Genomic DNA, 13,369 nt, shown 5'->3' on the forward strand with positions numbered 1-13,369 from the left:
GCATTATTCATATTTTTATGCTGTTGTGTACACTAGTGTCGTTTTTTACCTATTTGGATTTTCCGCGATTTTCGCTTATCCGCAGCTACCGTACCACACTATTCCGAGGATAATCGGGAATTTACTGTACTAATTTTGTTGTATGGATGAGAAAAGTAGCAAATAATACTTTGGTGTTCTGTTAAATTAAGTTATCTTAGATCTTGCATCAACAAAGTTAATGTTTTCATGTGGAATATTAAACTTGAAAAAATATTTAACCCAAAAAAAAAAAAAAAAAAATCAAATATGAGTATGGTAAATTTCTAAACTCATAATTTTGTGCTAAAAATTTCAAAAACTTCAATTTTTCTCGAGTGGAAAAAAAAACCTCTTCGGAAAAAACCAGTTTATTCCTTCAAAATTTCCGGGGTTTTTTTTTTTTTTTTTTTGACCAATCCCACATTTTTATTTTCTTCTATATCTAATATATAGAAGAAAGTATTGGATTCGTGCAAATTTTCGAATTTCGAATTTTGACGGATTCGAACGTTTTGAGGTGTGCTGAGTCCATTTCGACTATTTTTGGAAAATGTCCGTCTGTCTGTCTGTGTATGTGTGTGTGTGTGTCCGTGTGTGTGTCACGTCTGTGTGTGACCAGTTTTTTGTGGCCGCTTTGCAGAAAAAACTACCGCATGAAATCGAACGAAATTCGGTACACATATGTGCCCCTATGTGAACTTGTGCCCATTGGTCTTTGGCGCGAATTCCTCCAAGGGGGATGGAGCAGTGGGACGTTTTTTGAGTTACGCGTGCTTGCTATTCCTCTGGAAGTAACTGGCGGAATCAAGCAAAATTCGGTCCATATGTTGCCATTAACAGGAACAGGTGCTGATTCAATTTTGGTGCCAATAACTCAAACGGGGGTTGAGCTATAGAACGTTTTTTGTCGTCAATTGTGACTGCTGTATCTCAAGAAATAATGAACGGAATCAGAGAAAAATTTATCGACAAGTAGCCCCTAGAGGCTATAAGTGCTGACTCTATTTTGGTGTCAATAGCTGAAAAGGGGGTGGCACAATCGAACGTTCTTTTTTTTTGATTGTGAGTTCTATCTCAAGAAGTAATGCTACCTTCTGGATGAAATTTGAAATAAATGTCAATCCATATGTAAACAGGCGTTGGTTCAATTTTGGCGCCAATTGCTCCATGGGGGGGGGGCTTTTTTTGTGTGAATAAAAATAGCTTTATAAATGCAACAATAAGAAAGATAAATTGTAATAGACTGTCGTCTGCGTATTTCGCGTGATTTTAACTGTTGGAAAATAACCAGAAAATCGCGATGATTTAAAATTTTTAACTGTTGCCATCTTGCGTTTGTTAACAAATAAAATGTTTGTAATTAATTCAAGCAAGGCTTTTAAAATAACTTTCAATTTTCGCTCGTTGCTTTGCTTTTGTAATAATTCAGACATTGTGATGGTCGTCAAGTTTTTGCATGTGTAATTTTGATTTTGTTGGGAATATTGCTTCCTCGTCAATCATGGGGAGGGATCAGAAAAAAAAATATATAGAAGAAAGTTTCGTTATGGCCACAACATACTAGTTAGTTGTGTATTGAAAATTATATGTAAGGGGGAAACAGCTGTGTTGCCCCTCTTATGTTTGCTCTATACCTCAATAGGGAGGCGTGCCTCTCGGCTTGGAAACCAATGGCATAACCTATTGTTGCAGAATAATGCTGGGCGATTTAGAATTCGTTGTAATAAAATTAAATAAATAAACATTTATGCTTACCTTCAGAAAGATTCTGCATCATTCATTAAAAAAAAAAAAAAGCCTGCCTTGAATGTCGGACCGTTTGTTTGATGCAAAATAAAATTCTCACCTTTTTTTTTTTTTTTTTAAATATATAAAAACCATTTTTATGCATGTTTTCAGATTTTTGTATATATCGAACGCTCTAACCTGGCAATTTGAAGTTTATTTCTACTTTTAAAATACTATTTTAGTTTTCATGTTTCCAGTTGTAATTGCAGTATGACTTTGTTTTAGTTTAAAAATGGTTGTATTGCTTATTAAATAAAATTTCTTTTACAGAGGTGGAAAAGGAGGTATTTCAAAATCAAGCCCAGAAAATTATACTATGCAAAAGATAGCAAGGTTAGTACTGTAACTTTATAATAGTGATTTAAGCTCGTTCTTTGTTTCAGAACAAATTTTAAGTATATTTTGTGCCTTGTTAATTATCTCTATTACGTTACTGAAGTTCGTTTTTGTAGTTTATAAGTTTTATTTGAGTGACAATTTTGCTTAATAAATTTTTAATTTATATTCAAACTGTTATCTTTTTTTTAATACCTTTTTCAAAATTTTAATCAACATTAATTTCTACTTATTTGGTGCTTGTATGAAGCATATGCATTTTGGCCACTAATTATTTCTTTTACTAATTCGCTAAGTCGTGAGTGTCCATCTAATTCACATCTTACCTTACGTTGTTGAATAGGAAATTGTTGCTCATGCCATGTTTCGTGTTTCTCGTTGTTGATTTTCAGAACCGGAGAATCAATCATAAATAGTTTTCCCCGCTTCAAAAAAGATTTACTTTTATTTATGTTATAGTGCACTGTGCACAAAGCATATCCCCTCTCTCCCCTCCGTTATTTTTTTCCCATTTACTTTCTTTTGCTCGTGATAATTCGTCCTCGCTTCCTTCCGGCTTTTGGCCGGGAATAAAAGAGGTTAGAGATAGGTGTTCAAAGGAAATTACCTCAGTATCTAGTCGTTGCTTTTATTATGACGTTGTAAATGCGTTTTTCCCATGCATTTGGCTTTTTTTTACTAATTCAGATAAAAATTGCATTGCCCTGTGGCATAAAAGCACGATACATTTTTCCAAAGACATTTTCTAATGAACATACATTTTTATACACTCGAACTCGCTCAGAACGAGCGCAAAGGTGTAGGGATTGCAATACCGGTATACCGAATACCGGTATTTCGAGCAATTTTGCAATTTCGTAATACCGGTATTTTCGGTATGAGCTGAAGATAATACATAGTTTCCATTAAAAAAATTTAATTTTACTTATTAAATACCAATTTGTATATTTTAAATGTACATTTCTTTTTCCATGATACAGAACCAAAATCGATCTATTGATGTAAAAATGGTGCTTCAAAAACACGAACTAATAGAATATCATTAAGCAAAAATAGTGGAAATACTGCAAATTGATATTGTCATTACTAGATGAAGAGATGAATAGTATTTTCGTGCATCTTGTTTTTATTTTTTCCATTTCCCTGACCACTTATTTACTTTCCCTTTTGTGAAAGTTAATTTCAAGTATAATTTTGAATGAATTTGTTCTATGAACAATTTCATCCAACCATCAATTGCAGTGTAATACTTTGATTCCTTTTCTAATTATTTGTCTCAACTGCGGCATTACATTTTGACAAAATGTTTTTCTTAACAGCATACTAAATGGTAATTTGTTGTCAGGTTTGTTGTCCTGTCTCATTATTTGGCTTTATACTTTGCCAGATAATATTTAGAAATTATATAGTGCCTAGAAAATTTGCATAGAGGTAAAGCATAATCAACTGAAACATATTTTCACATATTTACATAGTCATAATTGCAAAGAATTTTGAAAAGAAGGCGAAAACGAATAAGAAAAACTAACAAGCTCAGATTTGGACACATTTATCGTAACTTTCGAATCAAAGAGCAAATAAAAAGTATACACAAACCTCTCTTGCTCAAGAGAAAATTATTTTGATTTTGGAAAAGTATCATCTCTTGGAAGGAAATTACAACTAGTTATAAATTAAAATAATAATAATAATACACACAATACAAAGGAAACACACACGAAAAGATTTAGCCAAAAATAACAGGCAAAAGACCGAATTATTTGAAGATGAAGGACTTCAATACTGTTAGAGGAGGTGCGTCGTGCATTGTTAACAGTACCACCGACCTGCGTGAATTCAGAAAGTGTATTTTCAACTGTATGAATGTTGAGCACTAAAATGAGTTCTAGACTTAGAGACAATTCAATAGATGCATTGTTTTTTACTAGTATTGATTTTTTATTATGACATCTGTTCCTTCATTTTATATTTGATCACAATACGTTTTCATAAGTAATACAATTTTTGTACAAAATTATGAAATGTGACATCAAAGCAATTTGTTTTCAAGCATTTTTTGAAATTTTTCAAATACCGGTATTCCGGTATCACGTTTTAAAAGTATCGAATACCGGTATTGAATTTTTGGTCCGGTATTGCAATCCCTAGTACTGTGATATTTTCTCGTAATTGCAGGGTGCTCGATGCTCGTAAAAAGGTGTGCTTGAAAAAAATATCATAAATACTAACTCGCTTTATCGCCCAATCCAAAGTTGCGGGTGTGACATTTACACTAACTAAATTAGTCATCAGCAAAAATATTTTAGAGTATAGGTTTCAATTTTTATATTTTTCAATAAAGATCACTTGCAGGTACATTGATGCCAATTTGCAAGTTGATTGATATTTTATTTATTTTTTAAAAAATTAATTTCTACCCGTTGCGGGTGTGACATAAAAAGGACATGCATTTTCACCTTGCGATCAAAACATTCAAAACTCTGTGAATTATATCAACTGATCGAACTGTTTTTTTTTTATGTTAGACAGTAATACTTAACTAATTATTCCATACAAAAATTTAGATACTCACTCAATTAGTTTCATTGTAAAAAATATTCAAAGTTGCCGTTGCGGGTGTGACAACCCGTTGCGGGTGTGACTTGTGTGGCCAATAAAATAACAACATACACAAATAGTTATCAATCAGACATTTTATGATTAGCACAGTAATAAATAAGAGAAATTGCAAATAACTAAGGAAATTTTTTTTACATAAATCTCATTTCCAATCTAGAATTGATGATTTCAGGGGGTGTTAGTTTTCTTATTACAATGTTCTGTTTCTTCCATGATATGTCTGACTAATTGGGCCTGATGTATACATGTTGAAGTTTTTTTTTCCAAGTATTCTACTTGTATGTCTTCTCCATCTATTTGCTTGATATGACCTTTTTTTTTTTTTTTTTTTTGAGGTAGAAAACAAAACTAATTCTACAAAATCTCCAATAGCATTTATATTACCAAGGGAGATCGTTTTCGACTGAGGCAGCAATGAAACTATCTTCAGTGCACTTTCTGCAGTTAGTGCCTGCCACTTGAATTGTACCCATATCGATCGGTACAACATGGTGTACCGATTGTAAGTTTGGTATAGCTTTGTACAAGACAGCAGCGTGCGTGAAGCATTTTTGCAACATCTTTTGTGATGTCGCTCTCCGCAGAATAAAGTACTCTGATTTTTTTAAGAGCCTTTTCTGCTCAAATGGCAAAATCCGATGCAGAATTGACTGTTGCTCTACGCTGTAACGGCAAGTGACAACATTTTTTATTTGTTACCGCACCAACACCATCCACAGCTCCTTATCTATGAGTCCTTGCAAAGTATGACTATGCAATTTTAATATTGTAGTCTTTATGGTTGTATGACATTAACAGAAGATTGTACCTGTCTATGGATTGCATTACCAAAGGTTTGAGCTCTTCAAAAAATTGCCATCGACTCTGCTTCTACAGCTGGAGATGGTGTGGCCCCTTTTGTCGAAGATTTCTTTCTCTCTCTACACTTTCTCTGCCTCTCATTCTGGTTTTGCCTCTACATTTTCTTTTCTTTCATGGCCACAGATGTAATTTTTTAAAGTAGTTTCTTTGTAATTTCTATTCTTGCTTTGTTTCTTTCCCTTTCTTTTAGAAAATATTCCGAGTATTTAGCCGAGTTTTCTTTCATCTTTTTACGATGATTTCGGAATCTTTCAGTGCTGTTCATTCTTCTGCAAAAAAAAAAAAAAAAAATGTGTAAAGTGAATAAATATAGCACTACAAGTCCCAAAATATATTGTTGAACATGTCTTTTTTTTTTTGAAGTTCTTTGAATTTTTTAACCCCAATTGAAATTAAAAACATTAAGTTTTGATTCATTTAAAACTTTAACTGACAGAATTTTATACAAAGTTTTTTTTAATAAATATTTTAATAAAAGTTTCATTACTATTTTTATTATTTCTTTATATTTATTTTGAATTTGAAGTAAAAAATAATCTGTCCCTAATATTACATTATTTGTTTTAAAAAGTAAAGGGGGAAAAAGTCAAATGCTGAAAGCAAAATTATACATTTTTATACATATTAAAAAAGATAAAATATTGTTTTGGTTTTTTAAAGTTTTATTTAAAAAAAAAAATCTTACCTTATTGAATAGTTGCTTTAATTATAAATCAAAAAATACAAAAATGTTTCTTAGGAGAACCAATAATATAGAATACCAAGCTAAATAAATCAACTGCACATGCTCTAAAGATACTAATTTTGAATTAACTGGTGTCTAGACAAATAAGTCAAAGGCCAAAGGTTAGGTCAAAGGTTAAAACATTAGTGCTGTCATCTACATGCATTCCAGAATTACATTTGTATTTAATTTAAAAAGATGTTGCGGGTGTGACTTTAACTAAATGTCACACCCGCAACAGGAACATGTCACACCCGCAACGCTTAATAACTCCAATTAAAACATTAATTAATTTTTTTTCTGTTTGTTATTCAAAGTACTTTAGTAAACTATTTTAGAATACAAAGTTTCAAAACTTTTAGGCAAATAAATTTTTCTGTGGAAATATAAATGCATTTTTTTGTTGCGGGTGTGACACAATAATTAAGAATAATTAAATATGCTTACCTTTTGTAGTGAAGATTAGTAGACATTTCTCTTCGGGAAAAAACTGTTGCTAATGAATGTCAGATTATGTGTGAAACTTTATAGATTTCTAGAATTATTTGTTCAGCTCTAATAGACCATGCAACATAAGCAGTTTTGGTGCAGTCTAGTTTGCACTGATATAGTTCCACTTTAGTAATTAAAATAAGAATGTTAATGACATAAATGAAATTTTTTTTCAATAAAATATGAAATAGTATACTTTTAACAGTGTGTATGCAAAATTTCAACCACATTGAATGAAATTTGAATTTTCATCCTCATGTCCACTTTTTTTTGGATTGGGCGTTATCTGTTTTTTATTTCTGTGCAGTACCGAAGAAGTTGGTTAATTTAACTCAACCTGCCTCACTATTATTTTCTACCTCACTTTATTCACCTCACTTTCTTCTATCTGATGTATAGAAGAAAGTATTAGATTCATGGTCATTTTCGAATTTCGACGGGTTTGCACGTTTTGGGGTGTGCTAAATCCCTTTTGACCATTTTTGGAAAATGTCTGTTGGTGTGTCTGCATGTTCGTGACCGGTACTACGTACCGGACTACGTGACCGTACAGTCACGCCAGCAACACGTACAAATCATTAGTTTTTACATAAAAATGGCTCCTAATATTCGAATCTATCACAAAGTCTAAAACTTCGAGAACAAAAGTACAAATATATGCGTTAAAATGTCAGATTTGTGCAAATTATGCAAAACAGCGCACCATCTATCCGCCGATGTAGGCACCTAGGCGGATTTTTCGAATTAAATCAGCGTTTCTTCCCAACCGGTGGTTCGCGAACCCGGTACAAAAGGGATTCGTGAAAATAATACTGTAATGGCGGAATATTAACATGTTTGTTTGAGATGAAGTCTCAAGTTCAAGCGTTTTTGTCTCTTGCCCTTTTGAAAATTCGATTAAACTTGATGGAAACACTATATGGAGCATATGAGAGCGTTTGGCACATCTTTACTTAATTTTCTATGCTTAGTTTCTTCACCAATTGAGTGTAACGAAGAGCTATCGCGCTTCTCCTGTGCTTCGCCGAAAAGGCGAGTCACACAGCAAGTGCAGCGGCGCTATTTGTTGCTACTGTGTACGTCGTAAAACATATTACGGAATTAAAAAATGAAACTTCGCGCTCTATGTAAAAAAGGAACTTGTAAAATTTGCGCAGAAAAACTCTCTTGCAATAAGTGAGCATAAAGATATTTTTGTTGGTAAAATTTACCGTTTATGTAATTCTGTAATAGTTAGAGTTTATTGCAGATGTTTCTAATATTTTTCAAGAATAAAATAAAACAAAAAATAACTACGCAATTTATTCTGCACTTTTAGCATAAGGAAAGGAAAACTCTTTAGAACTCAAACGATTAATGTACACAGTGTACCTTTATCAAACAATTAGATTCGCAGTCCTTTCCTAGAAGATGTAAATTTAGAGAAATTTCTAATTTTGCTGGAAGAAAAAAAAATCATGTAATTAATCTAACCCTTTTGGACGAAATTTCCACGGGAAAAACGAATTTCAGCATATAGAGATAAATGCAGAAGGAAATTAAATGCTGCACTTAATATGAGACTAAAACTGTCAGACATGACATTTAAGCCATACTTTGAAATTCTTTGTTCCACAACCATCTCATTAAGAATTTGTTCAAAGTGGGCAGAAACTCAAAGAATTATCACTGGGCTTGTTCAGTTGAATTTTTGTTTTGTAGTAATTTTTAGCTATCATTTTAGCTTGTAGCATTTTTTGTGCTGCTATATTTTCGAATTATTATTTTAGTTTTTCAAAAAAAAAAAAACTCAAATTTTACTGTGTGGGTGGGTGCTTATCACTTTGTGCACAAAGGGTTCGTCAAACTCGTTCAGATTTTGGAAGGGGTTCGCAAAGCAAAAAAGGTTGGGAACCGCTGAATTAAATTAAACTCATTGTTGTTTGGCTTTGTAAAACTCGTTTTTCAAAGGTGTGTTTTTCTTCTTCAGACCTGTGTCATGTCATGATGCCAAAGCTTCTGCTTTCCCTTCTGCAAAATGCAGCTGCTTTTGTTTAAACAAATGAAAAAATTGCTTATCAATCATCGTCCAAGCTTATTGAAAGATCCGGTATTATTCATGATACGTGGAGTTATGCTAAATGTGTCTTCTTATTGAACGAATAATTTCTCTCTCTTTTTTTAAATACATATTCGTGAATCGGTTCGCTGCAGTGGCGGAATTTCAAGTTTTGGGGATATCGTAATGCGCTTCTGGGTGTTGTCCCTTAGAGATAAACAGAACTGTAAATTGTTTTTCATGTGCCTTTTGGATTGCGAGATGTTAATTATAATGCGGGCCCTAGGCCCTTCGCAGTTGCGATATTCATTTTAGACATGGTAAATCCGCCAATAGTTCGCCGCGTTTTATTATAATATCACAATGTAAATTTATTCTTTGTTTTTATCTTTCTCGGAAACTTACGGTTATGGCATTTGGAATTTCGACTGTTTTTTCAATTGTTTTTCGTTTGGTAACTCGGCGAACTTCTTTGACCCCCCCCCCCCTTCCAAAGAAATATTTTATTATTATTAGTATCATATTTTTTATTTTGATAGTTAATTTTTCAAGATATTTCTAGATTGATTACAGGAATGTATCGTTTTATATGTATTTCTTTCATTTTTTTGCCTACTTTCCCAGTAAAACTCAGAGAAAGAAGAAAAAAACATGAAAGGAGGCTTAATGCATCTTGAAAATATTACAAAAAACAAAAAAATATCAAAAAAAATAATAATAATTAAATAAATATCGAAAAGTTAAAAATTGGAAAGTAGGGTATTGAGATGGGGGAAAATGTCTGTCGGTCTGTCCCCCCGCCCCCTAATAACTTTTGAATGAATAGTCCGATTCGAACAAACTTTTTTTTATTCGAAAGATCTCGTTGAGGACACCTCATTCCCATATTCCCTTTTTGATTTGAACTATTCTTTGTTCAATTTTGAACAGTTCAAAAAAACTTAACATTAGCGCCTACGGTTAAATTCAAGGCAATTCCGAACTGTGAGGCGAATTTGCTTCAAACAAACTTTGTAGGAAAAGGCTTTTGATGAAAAACTTGTATATAAAATATTATTTTGATTTGAACAATTTCCTTAACATTAGCGCCTACGGGGAAACTGAAAGTCAATGTACATTCCCCGTACTTGAAGCCGGATTTACGTCAAACAAATTTTGTTGGAAACAGCTCTTGACGACCAACTCCCGTGCCCGACAATTAGTCGGACTCCGACTCCCTGACTTCGACTCTGACTTCGTAACTTTGGCAAAAATTTATACACGGAGGAAAAATGATTGACTCTGATTCTTGGATATTCGACTCCGACTCCTTTATTTCAAAATGAGATTGACTCCGACTCCGCAGCCATGGTTTTAACTGTGAAATAATTATTGTTGATATGCCTTGTTTTTATTTTCCCTCTAAATTTAGGTTCCCAGTTTTCGGCGGATAAGTTCGAAGTCATTTATGTTTCTACATAAAGATATGCGCGGACGATTTTTTTTTTTTTTGTCTTTTTTTTAAACAATGAAAATTATTTCTTTAAGCTGATATTTTATTGTTTTCATTTATTTTGGTAAGTGCATTAATTCATTTAAAAAAAATTTGGCTACAGGGGAAAAATAAACGATTTTTTTTTTATGATATGATGTATTTATTTTAATGAGATTATTAATTTTAATTATTATTTTTTCAATTTGAAAGCGGTTACAGATTTTTTTTTAATGGAAAAAGTGTATTAGCTACTTTGTTTAAAAGGTCCTGCCTCTTTTATTTGTCGTTTATTTATCGTTTATTTATTTAGTTATTTTTTTTTACGCATCTAATTTTTTAGATGAGTGAGGCATATTTTATTCCTAGAAATCAGCTTAAAATATTTAAAAATTATGTTTGAAACAATTTGCGATTTTAGCTATTTTTGAGAATATTGATCAGGTACTAGAAAGTAGATATGGTTATACAAGAAAGTAGGCTCGTTTAGTTCTAAACTACTTCTTGTCTTTCCAAAACTAAATAAATGTACAAGTAGAATTGTTGATTTTTTTATTGGAGTTGCTAGTTGGAAGCAAGAAGACTAAACAAAATGATTTTTATGTAACTTTCATTATCACTAACTAGATCCAAACTAAAATATGTGTAAACGCTATCTTGTGAAGAAGTTAAAAGTTTACCTTTCCGTTGAACTATATAAAATAACTAGTATGTTGTGGCCATCACGAAACTTTCTTCTGTATTTTTCTTTTTTTTTTTTCTGATCCCTCCCCATGCTTGACGAGGAAGCAATATTCCCAACAAAAACAAAATGACACATGCAAAAACTTGACGACTATTCGCAACTCCAACGAACTATAGGGGGCACTGAAGTCACTGTCTAATAACGGAATTGAAAACTAAAACAAACGCACATGGTAACGAAGAAAATGCTAAAAGTGTTGTGATTTTTGTTCGTACGTATGATTGTTTCGCTTTATTCTTTTTAAATTAATTTTCAAAGTCTTGTTGATATTCTGACCCACGTAGAAAGAAATGAGAATTCAAAAAGCATTACTAAAAATCAAACATTAATGCAAAGTACGTAGTTCGTAGTTCTAAGCAGCCATTTTCACGATGTTGAATTCGATATTTATCAATTCTTGATAAAACTAAATAATAATTGTGGCCTGACAAGAATAACAATTAATGCTAGAAAATTTAATATGACATTACAAATTATTACCAAAAGAAGATGATACTTCTTTGCTTTGCTTTGGCTAGCGCTTGTTTTCCATTTGTAGCTGAGTTATTTCTCTTGAATTCCCGAATCGGTTAATTTAAAAATTTTCTGTTTCAATTTTTCTAATTTCTGAGTTACGATTTAATTGTGCCATGTTATGCAAATCATCAACAAAATTCTCACGGATATATGGTGGTAGTTTTCTTTTCAGTTGATTGACAATTATTTCTTTTTACTTATCGAATTCTGTAATCTTACTACCATTTTATTCCACTCATGATAAAAATTGAAAATGGTTTAACTAAAAACGCGAAATCTCGCCAAGGCTACTTTGCTCGCACAATGCCAAAATTATAACCCTAAACAAATTTGGCGATACCTTTCAGCTGAGAATAAAAGGAATAAAGTAAATTCTTTCTCGGTTATTCATTTTGTTCTACGATAATATATTCAAGAAAATATTTTGCATACTGTCCATTCCAACTAAATGCTGCTGTAAAATATGGTAAGTTTAATTAATTTAAGATTAAAAAAACTCCCATATTCTTACAAATTCATACAAAACAATAAAATTTTTTACCTTGTAGAACGTTATCCAAGTTTGTTAATCCAGAATTTTCGCTTTCACCTATTATTAAGGAAATAATGAAAACTAACATTATTTTGAGGAGCTCGAGAATACTACTAAGGGACGAATTAATTTCTGTAGCTGAAAGCAAACTAAGACACATCGATTGCGTTAATAAATACTCAAAACAAACTGCCTGTGTTTACGTCAACAGACACACATGGAACGCAACGTGGCAAAGTTTTAGTTGCATTCGCAGTTTTATAAATCACCGCAAGGTAGCGTATTCGAGCGCTGGAGTTCCGAATCCCAATGTCTGAATTATTGCAAAAGCAAAGCAAAGAGCGAAAATTGAAAGTTATTTTAAAAGCCTTGCTTGAATGAATTACAAATATTTTATTTGTGAACAAACATAAGATGGCAACAGTTAAAAATTTTAAATCATTGAGATAATATTTCCTATCATTTCCATACAATTAAAATCACGAGAAATACGCAGACGACAATCTATTACGATTTATCTTTCTTATTGTTGCATTAATAAAAATATTTTTATTCGCAAAAAAAAAAAAAAAAAATCAACACCTCTTGGAGCGATCGGCGTCAAAATAGAACCAAAGCATGTTTACATATGGATTCACATATATTCCAAATTTCAACCAGAACGTAGCATTACTTCTTGAGATAGGGCACTCAAAATGGAAAAAAAGAACGGGTGATTGCGCTACCCCCTTTTTAGCTGTTGACACAAAAATAAAATCAGTTCTTATACCCACTAAGGGCTACTTGCCGATAAATTTTTCTTTCATTCCGTTCATTATTTCTTGAGATACAGCAGTCACAATTGACGACAAAAAACGTTCTATAGCTCAACCCCCGTTTGAGTTATTGACACCAAAATTGAATCAGCACCTGTTCCTGTTAATACCAACATATGGACCAAATTTTGTTTGATTCCGCCAGTAACTTCCTGAGGAATAGCAAGCACGCGTAACTCGAAAAACGTCCCATTGCTCCACCCCCCTTGGAGGAATTCGCGCCAAAAACTAATGGGCACAAGTTCACATAGGGGCACATATGTATACTAAATTTCGTTCGATTTCATGCGGTAGTTTTTGTTGTAGAGCGGCCACAAAAAACTGGTCACACACAGACGTGACACACATACATACACACACACATACACACACACACACACAGACAGACAGACATTTTCCAAAAATGGTCGA

The 13,369-nt window shown here is 32.5% G+C and overlaps 1 protein-coding gene across 1 annotated transcript in view; it reads left to right on the top strand.

Moving 5' to 3' along the window:
- Nucleotides 1-13,369, top strand: part of LOC129235185 (diacylglycerol kinase eta-like) — a 303,413-nt gene that overhangs the window by 168,573 nt on the left and 121,471 nt on the right. Inside the window, exon 3 of the mRNA XM_054868880.1 lies at nt 2,080-2,142. Coding sequence (XP_054724855.1) covers nt 2,080-2,142 — 63 coding nt within the window. The remainder of the gene's footprint in view (nt 1-2,079; nt 2,143-13,369) is intronic.

This window comes from Uloborus diversus, chromosome 2, assembly GCF_026930045.1.
Source record: "Uloborus diversus isolate 005 chromosome 2, Udiv.v.3.1, whole genome shotgun sequence".
In the NCBI taxonomy this organism is placed as follows: domain Eukaryota; kingdom Metazoa; phylum Arthropoda; class Arachnida; order Araneae; family Uloboridae; genus Uloborus; species Uloborus diversus.